Source organism: Hippocampus zosterae, chromosome 4 (assembly GCF_025434085.1).
Source record: "Hippocampus zosterae strain Florida chromosome 4, ASM2543408v3, whole genome shotgun sequence".
Taxonomy (NCBI): Eukaryota; Metazoa; Chordata; class Actinopteri; order Syngnathiformes; family Syngnathidae; genus Hippocampus; species Hippocampus zosterae.
The window spans coordinates 3,204,924-3,222,360 of NC_067454.1; the positions used below are offsets into that span (position 1 = coordinate 3,204,924).

The window sequence follows — 17,437 nt, forward strand, 5'->3', positions numbered from 1 at the left end:
CAAGACATATACGTGTACTGTAAAATATTCATCGGGAGACAGAGAAGCAGGCCAGCATCTTACTTTTGGTGACCACTCCCTCGAGTCTGATGATGTTGGGGCTGTCAAACTGTCCCATAATGGACGCTTCGCGTAAAAAGTCTCGCCTCTGATGCTCCATATAGCCGCCTTTCAGGGTTTTGATGGCCACGGCGATGTCCAGCCTTCCAGGGATGCGCAAACGACCACTGCAGACCTCTCCAAATTCCCCTTTTGGTAGCGGTTGAGATGAAAACGTGTCATGCACCGGGATAGCCTGAGCTGATATTGAAACCTTGAAAGAACTTACGACTGCGAGACAGACTCGCGAACCACAAACATAGCAAAAGTGCATTTGTTTCAAGTGGGTTGTCAACGTTATTGTCATTTGACGCATTGATCCAAATTTGCTCCAAAAAAAAGAGCTTGTGAGTGGCAAACCTTCCCCGGCAGATGGCGCTGTGTTCACGGGAAAAAAGTGGATTAATGGAAGAGCTTTATCATAAATTACAGCACAATTCATTCATTCATTCATTCATTCATTCATCTTCCATACCACTTGATCCTCACTAGGGTGGCGGGGGGTGCTGGAGCCTATCCCAGCCGTCTTCGGGCACTAGGCGGGGGACACCCTGGACCAGTTGCCAGCCAATCGCAGGGCACACAGAAACGAACAACCATCCACGCTCACACTCACACCTAGGGACAATTTAGAGTGTTCAATCAGCCTGCCATGCATATTTTTGGAATGTGGGAGGAAACCGGAGCACCCGGAGAAAACCCACGCAGGCCCGGGGAGAACATGCAAACTCCACACAGGGAGGCCGGAGGTGGAATCGAACCCGGTACCTCTGCACTGTGAAGCCGACGTGCTAACCACTGGACTACCGGGCCGCCCCAGCACAATTCATTTTATTATTATTATTTACATTGTAGCCATTGAAAAATGTTTTGTCTGCATATTTGGCATTGCCAATATTTTGTATCAGTGTGTGTGTGTGTGTGTGTGTGCAAATTTTATTCCATATAAAAAGGATGTTGATTGTTGATGACGTGTTGCCGGGTTTTTGTTGCCCTTTTTACATCTTTGATGGTCATTTTGTATGCAGTTCAAATGCATAATTATACAAAACTTGGTCAATAATTCAGTACTCCCCGGGATGGGTGGACGACAATTTCGACATTCACCTGTGCCAATCACGCGGTCGATGCATATGGATGAGGGGTCGATCTCTTTGGCAAATTCCTCCACAGCCTGAGTGGGGTCCTCATACGTGTCTGGATCCACATACGTCTTGATCCCGGAGAATGGAACTGGTAGGAGAAAGAAACACACAAACTTGACACTTATGTAACAATGGCATCATGTGAACAAAGGATATGTCAAAAGTACGGTAAATTACTTGAGATTGAAAACGTCAAGATTGGATTTGAAAAATTTGCCAGTGGCTAAAAGCACACGTTTTAGAACATGACATTTCACCCGATTTGTCTTACCCATTGAGTTATTTAGTAAGTTAATTTTCGACTTTAACTCATTCGTCCCCAAAGACGTATTTAAACGTCTTTTCAGACTAGGTGCAGAATTGGCTGGAACTGAATGAGTTAATTTGAGGCTGCACCAAGAAACATTGTTCATCTCAGCAAACCTGGGTGACGTATTTGTCTTATTGATATTGTGAAATGTTTCTGCGGTCGTGCAAGTAGTGTGGAGAACAATAACAGGGTGAAAAATGCAAAGAGGAATGCAAAAAAAAAGAAAAATTACAATAAGGCTGTAAGGTATGCCTCAGCAGAGAACGGAATCTGTCCAGCAGCCTTGTATCAAAAAGTCATGTGCAGACTTTAAAACGGCGTCCGTTCAAACTGTAAGGATTTGCCGGCTTCTAACCTACACATTCCAGTTCATAACGTTAACTGTGTTTTCAGGGTGACTGTATTTGGTGATGTAACAGAAGCTTTTTTTTTAAAAAAAAAACAAAACACATTATGCTTGAAACCCTTACACAATAAATAAATAAAATGGAAGCCGAAATGAGGAGTTCTTGTTCGAATTTAGCCATCAAACAACAACCGGACCAATTTGTTGTTCATTTTCTGCTAAAAAAAAAATAGGACTTTGCAGCAATCAGATCTTCCTTTTTTCATGTTTACCTTTCTGAGCATCTTTATTCAGCGCAAGTTTCAGAAAATGGAGAGGAGGTGCACGGCACAAAACTCAGATTTCAGTTTTAAACCTTCACTGGAAGAAACTTTTTATCATGGAACACATGACCAAAAGCCAAGGGAAACTCAAGTGGGCTGAAAAATGGAAAATGGGAAAGAAAAACTAGCCCGGCAAAAGTGAAACAAACAAACTTGTACTTGAGAAACAAAATAATCCAAGCTCAGGAGATGATTACCGTGGCCACTACGGAATCGCGTCCTCCTCTTTTCCTGTGACTTCATCCTGGCTTTGATGTATCCCTGACACCTGTGAGAGTGAACACATTTACTGACCGAATGCAACAACACACGCAAAGTGAGGATAGCGCACGTGTTGCGTCCTCTCCCCATTCATTTTAGAGTTAGTTTCAAGATCCTTCTCTTTGTTTTCAAATCTCTGAATAATCTTGCGCCTGCCAAGAACTAAACTGGGGCTCAGAGGGGATCAAACCTTTTCTGTTGCTGGTCCCTCTCTCTGGAATGACCTCCCACTGAACATTCGGCAAGCCTCTTTGCTGCCCATCTTCAAAGCCCTCCTCAAAACTAATTTGTATTCTTTGGCATTCGCATGACTTAGATTTGTTCGTGATTTTACTGTTTGGTGCTTTCTACCGCCTTTATTACAGATTTGTCTTACTGTTTATTGTGCATGTTAAATCGCTCCATGTACAGCACAAGCAGTAAAATCAAGATTTGTTCTTGATTTTACTGCTTGGTGCTTTCTACCGCCTTTATTACAGATTAGTCTTACTGTTTATTGTGCATGTTAAATCGCTCCATGTACAGCACAAGCAGTAAAATCAAGATTTGTTCTTGATTTTACTGCTTGGTGCTTTCTACCGCCTTTATTACAGATTTGTCTTACTGTTTATTGTGCATGTTAAATCGCTCCATGTACAGCACAAGCAGTAAAATCAAGATTTGTTCTTGATTTTACTGCTTGGTGCTTTCTACCGCCTTTATTACAGATTTGTCTTACTGTTTATTGTGCATGTTAAATCGCTCCATGTACAGCACAAGCAGTAAAATCAAGATTTGTTCTTGATTTTACTGCTTGGTGCTTTCTACCGCCTTTATTACAGATTTGTCTTACTGTTTATTGTGCATGTTAAATCGCTCCATGTACAGCACAAGCAGTAAAATCAAGATTTGTTCTTGATTTTACTGCTTGGTGCTTTCTACCGCCTTTATTACAGATTTGTCTTACTGTTTATTGTGCATGTTAAATCGCTCCATGTACAGCACAAGCAGTAAAATCAAGATTTGTTCTTGATTTTACTGCTTGGTGCTTTCTACCGCCTTTATTACAGATTTGTCTTACTGTTTATTGTGCATGTTAAATCGCTCCATGTACAGCACAAGCAGTAAAATCAAGATTTGTTCTTGATTTTACTGCTTGGTGCTTTCTACCGCCTTTATTACAGATTAGTCTTACTGTTTATTGTGCATGTTAAATCGCTCCATGTACAGCACAAGCAGTAAAATCAAGATTTGTTCTTGATTTTACTGCTTGGTGCTTTCTACCGCCTTTATTACCGATTCGTCTTACTGTTTATTGTTTATGTTAAATCGCTTCATGTACAGCACAAGCAGTAAAATCTAGATTTGTTCTTGATTTTACTGCTTGGTGCTTTCTACCGCCTTTATTGCCGATTCGTCTTACTGTTTATTGTGCATGTTAAATTGCTCCATGTACAGCACTTTGCATGCAGCGATGGCTGTTTGAAAGTGCTCTATAAATATAAATACTGTTGACTTGACTTGACTCTCGGTTTCTCAACAAGTCACCAAGCTTCTACTTCGCTCGCACTTTGTAATAAAACGCCAAATCCTACAATAGCAGATACTTAGCGAGCAGTTTGGATTTGCGTACTATTTTACCACAAACTGTATCAAGTGTGAAGTGAAACAAGTTCAAATTGCCTTTATTTGCAGGAGGGTCAAGTTGAAGAAGACTGTCAACTCAGATTACACCCCCCGCCGGGGGAAGACGACTAAAGTTGAACAACATTATTGGCCGTTCCTTGGCCATTTTTCATTGTTTACTATGAACTGCGGCTAATGGCAAAACTCTGCGAACCAGAGGCTCAATAATAACACGAATCTGCGCTAACCAGGGGGAGTTAATGGAACGGATCGAATGGCTGGTCGCTGCATTACATGCTGAGTAATTAAGCAGAAAATTTGTTCAGTCATTTGGAAAATAAGGGTGCCTGCTCGGTGGTAAAAAAGAGAGTCCATTAGGAGACTTCTGGTTGCAGCGCTACACCGCCCGTGTGACTGTGTGTCAAGTGTCTCACCGTCCAGTAATGAGGAGGAAGAGGGTGAGAATGACCAAGAGTGAGAATCCGCCAACCGATGCGGTGACAACAACCAACACTTGACCCTGATCGGCGACATCGGGATCTGAATAAAAAGAAACGAGTAAAAGGTTGCAGCCACTGGACAAAATAAAATGGAGTCAATTCGTTTTTGAGTTTCATAAAAGTTACACGGAAAAAAAAGGGTCGGTTGAACGTCTCAATTTTATATCATCCGGTGGTCACACAAAATCAAATAATCTGGATCTAGATACATTTTTGAAGTAGATGAATAATCGACTGAAAAAGTTTATCTGGATCTAGGTAATTTGATTTTTGCGTAAGCACTTGGCGAATTCAGATGGAGTAAATTCGACACACACACACACAACCCACCCCCCTTTTTTCAGTGTAGTTTCATGATTGGAACAGATGTTAGGAATTTATATGGTGCAGTTCTAAACCATCAAAAAAAAAAAATAGTAATAATAATAATAATAATAATAATACAAGGCGGCCCGGTAGTCCAGTGGTTAGCACGTCGGCTTCACAGTGCAGAGGTACCGGGTTCGATTCCAGCTCCGGCCTCCCTGTGTGGAGTTTGCATGTTCTCCCCGGGCCTGCGTGGGTTTTCTCCGGGTGCTCCGGTTTCCTCCCACATTCCAAAAACATGCGTGGCAGGCTGATTGGACGCTCTAAATTGTCCATAGGTGTCTTAGTGTGCCCTGCGATTGGCTGGCAACTGATTCAGGGCCTGCGTGGGTTTTCTCCGGGTGCTCCGGTTTCCTCCCACATTCCAAAAACATGCATGGCAGGCTGATTGGACGCTCTAAATTGTCCATAGGTGTCTTAGTGTGCCCTGCGATTGGCTGGCAACTGATTCAGGGTCTGCGTGGGTTTTCTCCGGGTGCTCCGGTTTCCTCCCACATTCCAAAAATATGCGTGGCAGGCTGATTGAACACTCTAAATTGTCCCTAGGTGTGAGTGTGAGTGTGGATGGTTGTTCGTTTCTGTATGCCCTGCGATTGGCTGGCAACCAATTCAGGGTGCCCCCCGCCTACTGCCCGAAGACAGCTGGGATAGGCTCCAGCACCCCCCGCGACCCTAGTGAGGATCAAGCGGCTCGGAAGAATGAATGAAAGGATAATAATACAACCCCTAAAATAGAACTAAAATACAATACATCACGGTCCTGTCCGTACTATTTTTGGACAGTTCTCGTACTTGCTCTCACGTTGCTAATTTACATAACGTTGTGGCGAGTGCGGGAGTGTTTATCACACATATGGAAATGTATACAGTTTATAAAGAATATCCCGAACGAAGTTTTGCATCTTTTGATAGTTCCGCTTTAGATTCAGGAGAGCACTATATATCCCTGGAAACGATTTCAAGTATAGCAGCCCACGTTGAACGGAGCTTCGAGTTTACAATCATGCTAAAGAAATGGATCATGCTCGAAGAAGCACTGATGAGATGTCCGCAGTGACTTTCAGCGGTTGTCGAATCCTACCTTCGGCTGAAGTAGAGAACTCAAAGTTGGAACTGTATGCGGTGTAGCCAGCGGTTGTTCGGGCACGCACGTGGAAGACGTAGACACTCGAGGGTCTGAGCCCCGTGACCACCACGCTCGGATTATTCGTTCGTGTAGACGAGTAGCTCAGCTGCTCTTGTTCCTAAAAAAAAACCGCAGGAAACAAAACCCAGAGAGAAAAATATATATCAACAAAATAAACTGTCCAGCAAGTATAAAGTGCAAAATAGACAATCGAATCACCTTTTCATAGTATTTGACTTCATAGTCGATGATGTCTAACGGTGGATGTTCCTCTTCTGTCCAGGAGAGGGCGATGCTGTTCTCAGAGGACCAGTCCTTCTTGATGACACCCACCAGAGCAGGACCTAAGGACCCGAGGGACCACAGAGATGACACAACTGCTCCTGCGAGCGATACATTCATCCTCCGGGGTTATATTTATTTAATTTGTATTTAATTTAATATGTAAATTTCCCCAGTGTGGGACGAATAAATGAAATCTTATCTTATCTTATATTTAACCGTACTATTCTTTACTAGGTGTACCCATCACTCGACATGCCAGCACTTTCACCACCGATCTCACCCTTTTTAAATGAAATCATTCGGTTGACCGGTTTGACTTGAGTGAAGCCGTCTTTAATGTTTGGCATGATATCCCAATTTGATATATGTCAAACATAAGCCCAAATGTAGTCAACATTGACCAAAACTATAAAGAACACATCTAAAGCAAGAAAACCGACTGTAGTCTGCAAACATGTCGAAAGAAGCTCACATCAGATATTATTCATTGATTGAAGTGGACTCGAAAGGGTTTCAGAGAGTTGTTTTCACCACAGCATTTCTAAAGCCTCTTCAGACATCATAAAAAGAAAGAAAGAAATGAGTTTCATGAATCGAAAATAAATGCACACACAAATACACTGAAGAAAGTGCCGGTGGCATATAAACTGGAAAAAAGATTTGACTCAACTTTATTTCATCAAGCGTTTGCACACAATAAAATCATCTGGCAGCTGGGATAGGCTCCAGCACCCCCCGCGACCCTGGTGAGGATCAAGCGGTTAGGAAGATGAATGAATGAATGAATGAATGAAAAATCATCTGGTTCCAGATCTAATTATTATTATTTATTTTTTTTTACATTGGCTATACAAAAATATCTAAATCCAGATGGTTTTCTTTGGTGCAACCACTCTACAAAATAAAATTGAGTAAATTAATTAAGAAAAAGTGCCGCTGGCACATACACTGAAAAAAAAAAGACGTGTTGAATTTACTAAACTTTATTTTGTCGAATGGTTGCCTAAAATAAAATCATTTAGCTCCTGATCCATTATTTACTTAGACCGGGGGTCGGCAACACGCGGCTCGAGAGACGCCTGCGGCTCTTCAGTGACATCTAGTGGCCCCCTGGAGTTTTATAATAAATGTTTGAAAATGGAAACATATTTTAGTAGTAGGCTAATATAGCTCAAATAGCTATAGATACATGTTGCAGCTCCGAAAAAGGAGAGTTGTGGTGTTATTTTTTTTAAAACGTACACTTAATTTATGCTTTTAAGAGTCTCGACAAACACAGACAAGTCTGCGTCCGACTCCGTGCCTTCTCTCTTCTCGTTCGTCTCGAGAGGTACTCAAAGACAGCCTCAGAAAAACGGAAATTAATGATCACTTCACTGACACTAAGAAAAGCGAAAACAATGCACCATAACAAAAAATCAACCGAGGAAATTACAAAATTAGTAATTCTGAGACAGTCCTGTCTCCTACATACATACAGCATGTGTTTCCTTCATTGTAAGTTTTATAGAAGGCTTTTATTTTTTTGCGGCTCCAGACATATTTGTTTTTGGAGGTGGTGGGGGTAGGGGTGTCCTATATGGCTCTTTCAACATTTTGGGTTGCTGACCCCTGACATAGACGATACATTTGCTTTAAAAAAAATAAAAATTAAATTAAAAATAAAAATAAAAATAAAAATCCAGATGATTTGACTTTGTTCAACCGCTTAACCAAATAAAATTCATTCAATTCAACACACCATTTTTTTTTTCAGTGGACAAAACATAAATAATCACTTGCCTGCCGAAGATAACCTAGTTTGCTAAGTAAAGCACACCTGCTGTGACTGTCGTCAACATTTACGTTTTTTGTTGATTTTTTTTTTTTTTTTACTAAGATGCAGGAATAGAAGCAAAGACGTTCTTGATGAGAGAACCAAATATTTACCATCAATTATTCATAAACCCCTCAGTAAATAGAAGCACACTAAAAGATCCAAGTGCAGTCTTGCTAAAGGTAGCAAGTGCCATTCAGGAGTTTATTACTTGAATGCTAATTCAGGCTTGGAGTGGCATCCTTAAAGAGTCCTCATCATTTCCAGCCGGAGATGTAAAAGGCCAAAAGCCACAAATCAGCTCTTGAAAGAGGTGACACGTCGCACTAAGTCGCAAGCAGACGCTACTTCACATCTTGTCATGAAACCGAAGATTTTCGAGCAGCAACTCAACCCGACAGGATGCTTCACAGTTCAACAGCTACACCCGCTGCAGCTATTTTAAGTCAAATCTAGCGGAAGGGGCGGCGGAGGGGGGGGCAGTGAGAACGGAATGTAGAAGTCGGATGCTGACTGCCCGAGGTGCAAAATGATGTTTGTGTATGGTTTATATCCACAAAGTAACTTTCAGAAATGAGAACTATTCAATATGTGACAAATCAAGCTTTCTTCCGTTTTAAATGACAAAGTTGATAGAAATAACAAACCGGTTGGTTCTCTATTCTCTGTTTGCGTTGCAAGGGCCGATGACTCGTACATTTTCTGATGTCTCGTGTTTGTGGTAACGCGCACCCTTCCTGTTGTGGAAGAAGGTGGTCAGGAGAACACGCAGTATCGAGTCAAAAATAATGGAACACCCTCAACACAAAGGTGCAAAAATGAGGCAAAACTATTATTTGGTTACATTGGCAACGTGGTTCATTTGTGCAATTAAATTTCATTCATTCATTCATTCATTTTCCGAGCCGCTTGATCCTCACTAGGGTCGCGGGGGGTGCTGGAGCCTACCCCAGCTGTCTCCGGGCAGTAGGCGGGGGACACCCTGAATCGGTTGCCAGCCAATCGCAGGGCACACAGAAACGAACAACCATTCGCACTCACACTCACACCTAAGGACAATTTAGAGTGTTCAATCAGCCTGCCACGCATGTTTTTGGAATGTGGGAGGAAACCGGAGCACCCGGAGAAAACCCACGCAGGCCCGGGGAGAACATGCAAACTCCACACAGGGAGGCCGGAGCTGGAATCGAACCCGGTACCTCTGCACTGTGAAGCCGACGTGCTAACCACTGGAATACCGGGCCGCCCCCAATTAAATTTCAGTTTTTTGTTTTTTTTTTTCGGTGGATGAGTTGCCTCATCCCTCCAACATTTTAGGCTAGCCGAATGCAGCGCAAACAGGTAAAAACAAATTATGCAATATCAACATCCCGTCCCAAATTGTGCGTTCGGAGCATTTTGAGATGAAAATAAATGCGTCCCTGTGTTATGCATCATCAGACGGTATCGTTTATTTGCATTTAACTCCAATTCTGACCACTTTAGACGAGGATGAAGACAACACTCAAGTTGACTGAGTCTCATTTCCTTTTTTTTGCTGTGCCTTTTTCAAATATAATCCCATCCCGAGGGAAATAACTGCTCCCACTAAGAGATCTTTTATTTTAATCAGTTGCTAATGAGAACAGATTTCACGTTGTTGTTTGGTTGTGACGCTGGGCGGGATGTTTGTGATCATGTTTTCTTTGAAAACTGCATGACGCACAATGGAATATCATGTGGGGGTGGGGGTGGGGGGGGAGCTGAGCTGACAGGAAATTCATTCATTCATTCATTCATTCATTCATCTTCCGAGCCGCTTGATCCTCACTAGGGTCGCGGGGGGTGCTGGAGCCTATCCCAGCTGTCTTCGGGCAGTAGGCGGGGGACACCCTGAATCGGTTGCCAGCCAATCGCAGGGCACACAGAAACGAACAACCATTCGCACTCACACTCACACCTCGGGACAATTTAGAGTGTTCAATCAGCCTGCCATGCATGTTTTTGGAATGTGGGAGGAAACCGGAGCACCCGGAGAAAACCCACGCAGGCCCGGGGAGAACATGCAAACTCCACACAGGGAGGCCGGAGCTGGAATCGAACCCGGTACCTCTGCACTGTGAAGTCGACGTGCTAATCACTGGACTACCGGGGCGCCCATTATTTCCGATATTGTTTTCACATCCATGTCCCCCCCCCGTTTGCTATGCTGCTAATGCACTGCAAGGTTACGGGGGGGAAAGGGTGACAGGCGGCTTACAGGCTGACTTTAAAAAAACAAAACAACAACAACAACAACAACAGACAGCCAGTCACAGCCACCGATGGACAATTTAGAGCGCCACACAAGCGCAGGAATCTCCAAACAGAATATGCATACGAACCTATCAGAATCATTTAGCCCGTCGCCACGACCACCTGCACATTTTTTGTTTTCCGTATTATTTGGAAAAAAATACGAGTGACCACGACTCAAGTAAATACGGGCACAAGATGCAACATTTGCGTGATACGACCTCTCATTCTCTAGGCAGGTGCATCAGCCGTCACGGTTATGCTGAACGAAGCCAATGCAGTGATTTTCAGTGTGTCTGGCTCAATAAAAATGCATAGCTCACACCACTTGGTGGAGGAGGAGGAGGAGGAGGATGTTCCCTGCCAAAAATCCAGACTTCCAGAGGGGATCTCTCAATGCAGAGAACTATTATGAATGTATCACCATGCATACACATCGCCCACACTTTAAATTGGAAATGTTTCGCTCTGTGGAGGTTTTGGAATGTTGCTTTGAAAAAAAATATTTCCCATGCAACTCGAGAGAGAAGTGAGTTACGGGGCAAGATAACGCATAACTTGGGATGGACGTTGTCAAATTTCTTATCACTTCTCTTCATATCTCAGTGAGTGTGTTCATTTTGGAAATTCACTTCTGTGCATGAGGTGGGGGGGGGCCTCCTGGAACAGATACTGATGCAGGGATCTACATTTGGATATATGAAATGTATTGTGGACTATGACATGATTGCAATAAAATGGAAATAAGAGGGCGGCCCGTAGTCCAGTGGTTAGCACGTCTGCTTCACAGTGCAGAGGTACCGGGTTCGATTCCAGCTCCGGCCTCCCTGTGTGGAGTTTGCATGTTCTCCCCGGGCTTGCGTGGGTTTTCTCCGGGTGCTCCGGTTTCCTCCCACATTCCAAAAACATGCATGGCAGGCTGATTGGACGCTCTAAATTGTCCATAGGTGTCTTAGTGTGCCCTGCGATTGGCTGGCAACTGATTCAGGGTCTACGTGGGTTTTCTCCGGGTGCTCCAGTTTCCTCCCACACTCCAAAAAACATGTGTGGCAGGCTGATTGAACACTCTAAATTGTCCCGAGGTGTGAGTGTGAGTGTGAGTGGTTGTTCGTTTCTGTGTGCCCTGCGATTGGCTGGCATCCGATTCAGGGTGTCCCCCGCGTACTGCCCGGAGACAGCTGGGATAGGCTCCAGCACCCCCCCCGACCCTAGTGAGGATCAAGCGGCTCGGAAGATGAATGATGAATGAATGAATGGAAATAAGATGAAGGAAAACGCTGTTCAGATATTTGTCCAACGAGCTCCTTCATTGATGAGCGGCCATTTATCGCCGTTTTAGGACTCGTCGGCAGCACGAGCGGGAGTAGCGGAAACCTGAAAGACGAGTTTAGTCAAGCTTAAAAGATGCCAAACGATGTGAGAATAAATGAAATAGTCACCTCCAGCACAGTATATAGACGGAGGTAATAGTTGACAATATACGGAAAGGACAGGAGGTGGAGAGGGAAGAAGAAGCGGAGGAAGGGAAGCTGGGAGAGCTGTGAAGATGGTCCCATGAGGCTCGGATCTCGACAGTATCTGCGCATATAAATAGATGTCGGCCTTATTCTCAAAAGGAAGGAAGATGAAAACAGAAGCGAAGCCCACCAGAGAAAAGCGGGAGCGCCATGAGCAAAAGCAAGACAATCCCCCTCGTAAGGACAACGCATTATGCTGAGAAGAAGGTAAAAAAAAAGCAATATGCAGACGACAAAAAAAAAAAAGCACGCATGACTTTATTAGTTGAAACTTTGGCCACGTTTAACACGATATTACGCTAGCTATGCTATGGCCTGGTTCCCACTTGGGATAAGCGTGCATCTCGAGGGCGGTGGACTCACGTGGGCGGCCGTAGCGCAGGTGTGAATGCGTGGGATGCACACCGGAGCCTCTTATTTTATAGCTCGTGCTGAAATATAATTTCATATTCTCGTCTGTAGCTTTTTTTTTTTTTAATCCATGTAATCATGTTTATTCTACTTCTTAAAAGAGTTGATGTGTGTCATTTTTAATTCAACAACTACTCTGGACAGAGAGCAATTCATATGTTTTCATCCACATGGTGACTTGTTTAAATACATAAACGGAGCGATGATTCCGCCGCCTATGCTACCGCGCGCCCCTTGGCAGTGCGGTGAAATTTGAGGGTTGAATAAAGCTTGAATAACGCTTTGCTGAGCAATAATGGAAGTATATTTAGAAGCGGAGTGCAGTTCACCGTTGAATGCGTTCAAGCGATTGTCCTGCACTCTTCTCCTCGCGCTGATGCATTGAGAAGTGTCCCTGTCTCACCTAAAGCCATCAACCTAATAAGCCAAGGGAAATAAAAAAAGAAACCCGTGAAACTTTGCACCGCGTTTGAATCATAGCTGGGCATATATATATGCAAATGAAGTCTATTTTTGTCATTTTGTTTGTTGCCTTCACTCAGCGCGTCCGGTTCGTGTGACTGCTTGCAGAAGCTACACGCGGCACGTCTGCATTTTTAGTATGCTGACCGCGTCGGAGAGCCAGATCAGACACATCACCCCTCTGGAATCAAGAACACTTGTCAAACTGTCACTGGTCTGTGTCTTGTGTAATTCTTTTTTTTTCTGGATTCTTTCCAAACATGTCAAGTTTCACTTGACTCAACTCTAGGAAAGGTTACCAAAGTAACGGTCCCCTCTCATTGGGTTGCCGCAAAATATAGAAAAAAAAACCAAACAACTAAAAGTTTTCCCTTCCATTTTGATGTTACAAGCGCATTTTTAACTCGGGGAATATGTTTGATTGGTGACTGATATGATATATGCGCGTATATGAGGGCTACACAGCGTTGTGTGATACGTGGTGCTCGAGAGTGACACCAGGAAGCGTTTGCGCATTAGCCGGCTAATGAACATTAAATTAAACTGTTCCAGCAATCAGTTAATAAAGCCCACCCAGGCAGTGTACCAACAACTTTGTCATTACTTCACTGTTGGCTTGTGTTGCCTAACATGAAGGGAGTTTGCAAACTTATATGTTGGAACGGAGAAACAAACCATCCCAGGTTAGCTTGGCGCTAGCTAGCTGGTACTACAGAACATCATTGGATTTAAAACATGACCAAAAGTGAAAAAAAAAGTGCCCCAAAAACTTTCTGTTGATTGACGTAGCTGCTTTGGAAAACAGCTAGCTAAAGCACTATCTAAGAGCACTCTATTTATTCATTCATTCAGTCATTCATTCATTCATTCATTCATCTTCCGAGCCGCTTGATCCTCACTAGGGTCGCGGGGGGTGCTGGAGCCTATCCCAGCTTTCTTCGGGCAGTAGGCGGGGGACACCCTGAATCGGTTGCCAGCCAATCGCAGGGCACACATAGACGAACAACCATCCACGCTCACACTCACACTTAGGGACAATTTAGAGTGTTCAATCAGCCTGCCACGCATGTTTTTGGAATGTGGGAGGAAACCGGAGCACCCGGAGAAAACCCACGCAGGCCCGGGGAGAACATGCAAACTCCACAAAGGGAGGCCGGAGCTGGAATCGAACCCGGTACCTCTGCACTGTGAAGCCGACGTGCTAACCACTGGACTACCGGGCCGCCCCAGCACTCTATTTACCATTTATAAAATTGAATATTTCATTTTTGGCACAATGACATGTCTTTTAAAATTGCACCCTGATACGCTAGCCCTCTCAGCCAACCAAACGTGACTATTCAAACTATTCTCTGACTTCCCTCCAGCCCTTCTCAACTACACAGATATGTCGTCGCCACCTTCTCCCTCATAAAGATTCCTTTGGCTATCCTCTGTCAGTCCAGCGTCAAGCTTCCGGGGAACCAACCTTCATCACACTGCAAGAACCGAATTCAAAAGACAATGTGATCCACTTCTTTCCTGCTGTCATATTCAAATATAAATTACACTTGAATTCTCTCATCTCGATCATTTTCATTTCTCTTGGTTGAACTGAAAATCATTTCACAAACTTTCAATAGTGGAATGAAACAACTTTCAACTGATTTTCATTTTCACCTAGCAAATGGATATCGATTCCATATAAAATCAAGTGTTTGTGTGTGTATATATATATATACATACATATATATATATACATATAGTATGCTAATATAGAAAGCAGGTGGGCTGCTGTCTTACTACTCATGCAAGACTGTAGGTGGTGAGCGCAGAAGGTGTCGATGCCTGAACGCGCGCGTGTGTGTGTGTGTGTGTGTGTGTGTGTGTGTGTGTGTGTGTGTGTGTGTGTGCACATACAGTATGTCAATTGAGAAGAGGCAGTTTGACAAGTTAATCCTTTCTCGGCACCCTAATGGGAACATCCCCCCGGGCCGCTTCACCTCTCCAGAGATTATTTTGCATCGCAACTTCCTCCTGCCAGTCTGGTGGCCTCAGGATGGTTTGTGACACACATAACATACCTGACATCTGGTTTCCACATGATGACAACCCAAAAGCAGAACATTTCGGCTTGGAAAAATACTAACTCATAAACATGCGCCTTCATCTTAAAAGGGCAAACTCAGGACAATTGGAAACGTGGTATGGTATATTTTTTTTCTTAAAACAATTGGATGATTCGTAAAGCTGATATAAATATGCAGTACAACAATCCAGAGTGTACTCGCCTCGTGGTCATGGTTAGCTGGGATAGGCTATGGAGGGATGGACAGATGGATGGATGCTTGAAATGTAACATGACTCTTGTCTTGGTGGCTGTTTAAAACAAACTTGGCTAATCCATCCGATTCATCCATCCATCCATTTTGTTCCACTTATCGAGGGTCGGTCCGCAGTGTTAGCGGGTTTAACAGGAAAGAAAACCAGACTTTTCTATCCCCAGCCACTTCGTTCAGCTTTTCCAGAGGATCTTGAGGCGTTCCCAAGCCAACATGAAGACATTCTGTACTCTCGCCAGTGACGTGACCGGAACACCTCACCATGCAGGGAGGCGTCTAGGCAACATCCTGATCACATCCCCGAGCCACCTCATCTGACTTCTCTAGATGGCGAAAAAGCAGCGGCTCAACTCCGAGCTCCTCCCGGTTGACCAAATTCTCAGCCAAAGGGAGAGTCGGGAGACCCTCATTTTGGCAATATTTTTTTTTTCCAGTGCTGCCTAATTACTACAAAAGGAGAAGTTGGAAAAAGACTCTTTGTGACTTTGAGACAAAAAAGGCATTTTAATTGCACCAGCAATGTTATCCCTGCCCTGACCTTCTTGCACAATCAAAAGGGGAAAGGTATGAGCACACGTGCTGTATATGCACCCTTCATAATTTATTCATCAACTCTACAGCTTTTCCGCAGTTTATGCTGATCTATCAATTATTCAATCTATATTTGTCTCCGCAGAAACGAGAGTTCAAATTTCCAACGAACTTTGGGTTCCTAATTCAAGGCCAAGACAAAGCACCGGTGAGGATTACACACTGCAGATGACCTCAGATCAGCGGGGATCTGCAAATGAAGATAAAGTCCGCCTTCAAAATGGCCGAGCCAAGCGCCAAAATGGGCTTCACCTTTTGACATGAACGGCACAAAACGGAAACCGCAACCTCCACTAACGAAAACATGAAAGCTCAAGAGACCAACTACGACTCCACAACAAATACGTAAATGTCTGCCGGCACTAATGGCGTACATATGTCACGCCAAAGATTTGAACATAAATATTCATGATTGTGATTTCTCGGCTACCTAAAATGGCGACCCAGTTTTGCAGCCACATTTGTATTACACCCAATGCGGAATATTTTAATTGATCTTGAATGCGCATTGAGCATTTTGCCAATGATATAGAAGGATTATTTGCAAAGGAAAGGATTCTGATACATTCGTGTGAGAATGACAACTTTGAAAACTGATTTTTTTCCAAACATACATTGTGGTATGCCCTGTTGAATTGATAAGTTTATCACTTTTTTTTTTAATCCCACATCCTAATTTTTACTTTCCAATAAAATCTCTTTGGTTTTTTTTGTTTTTTTACTAAGTGTAACTTTTCACTTAGGTTTGTACCTGCTTGTATTATTTGAGTGGTATATGTGGGCATCTTATGAAACCGTGACTGTGGATGGTATGATAAACAATGATTTCTCAGCCAATGTTGTTTGCTTACTCGGGTGTGTGAGAAATGAGTTTGATTGATGGTGACTGTAACAAATCCGTATCCTTAAGACAGATGCTTTAGATTCAGATTAATTGTATATTTATTCTATAAATATGATATTAATCTTTAATAAAAAATGTGGCCAAGCATTTAATAATGTTAGATCCATGTGAAAATGGCAGAAATATCACAAATAAACATTTTCCCCGAGGTGTGGGAGTGGCCGGAGGAGTGGCCAGAGAGTGACAATGGGTGGCCACTATGTAGCCCCGCCCCCAAACAGATGCTCCACCAATTGTCCATCCATTTTCCGGACCGCTTGATCCTCACTAGGGTCGCGGGGGTTGCTGGAGCCTATCCCAGGCGTCTTCGGGCAGTAGGCGGGGGACAACCTGAATCCGTTGCTAGCCAATCGCAGGGCACACTAAGACACCTATGGACAATTTAGAATCGTCCAATCAGCCTGCCATGCATGTTTTTGGAATGTGGGAGGAAACCGGAGCACCCGCAGAAAACCCACGCAGACCCTGAATCAGTTGCCAGCCATTCGCAGGGCACACTAAGACACCTATGGACAATTTAGAGCGTCCAATCAGCCTGCCATGCATGTTTTTGGAATGTGGGAGGAAACCGGAGCACCCGGAGAAAACCCACGCAGACCCTGAATCAGTTGCCAGCCAATCGCAGGGCACACTAAGACACCTATGGACAATTTAGAGGGTCCAATCAGCCTGCCATGCATGTTTTTGGAATGTGGGAGGAAACCGGAGCACCCGGAGAAAACCCACGCGGGCCCGGGGAGAACATCCAAACTCCACACAGGGAGGCTGGAGCTGG

The 17,437-nt window shown here is 43.7% G+C and overlaps 1 protein-coding gene across 2 annotated transcripts in view; it reads right to left on the reverse strand.

The window, feature by feature from the left end:
* LOC127598891 (ephrin type-A receptor 6-like) overlaps positions 1–17,437 on the reverse strand; it is a 59,665-nt gene that overhangs the window by 4,377 nt on the left and 37,851 nt on the right. For both annotated transcript variants that reach the window (XM_052062455.1, XM_052062454.1), the window contains exons 9-14: positions 6,301–6,425; positions 6,037–6,199; positions 4,524–4,629; positions 2,421–2,491; positions 1,207–1,332; positions 64–249 (exon numbers count right to left, since the gene is read on the reverse strand). In XM_052062455.1, coding sequence (XP_051918415.1) covers positions 64–249; positions 1,207–1,332; positions 2,421–2,491; positions 4,524–4,629; positions 6,037–6,199; positions 6,301–6,425 — 777 coding nt within the window. The remainder of the gene's footprint in view (positions 1–63; positions 250–1,206; positions 1,333–2,420; positions 2,492–4,523; positions 4,630–6,036; positions 6,200–6,300; positions 6,426–17,437) is intronic.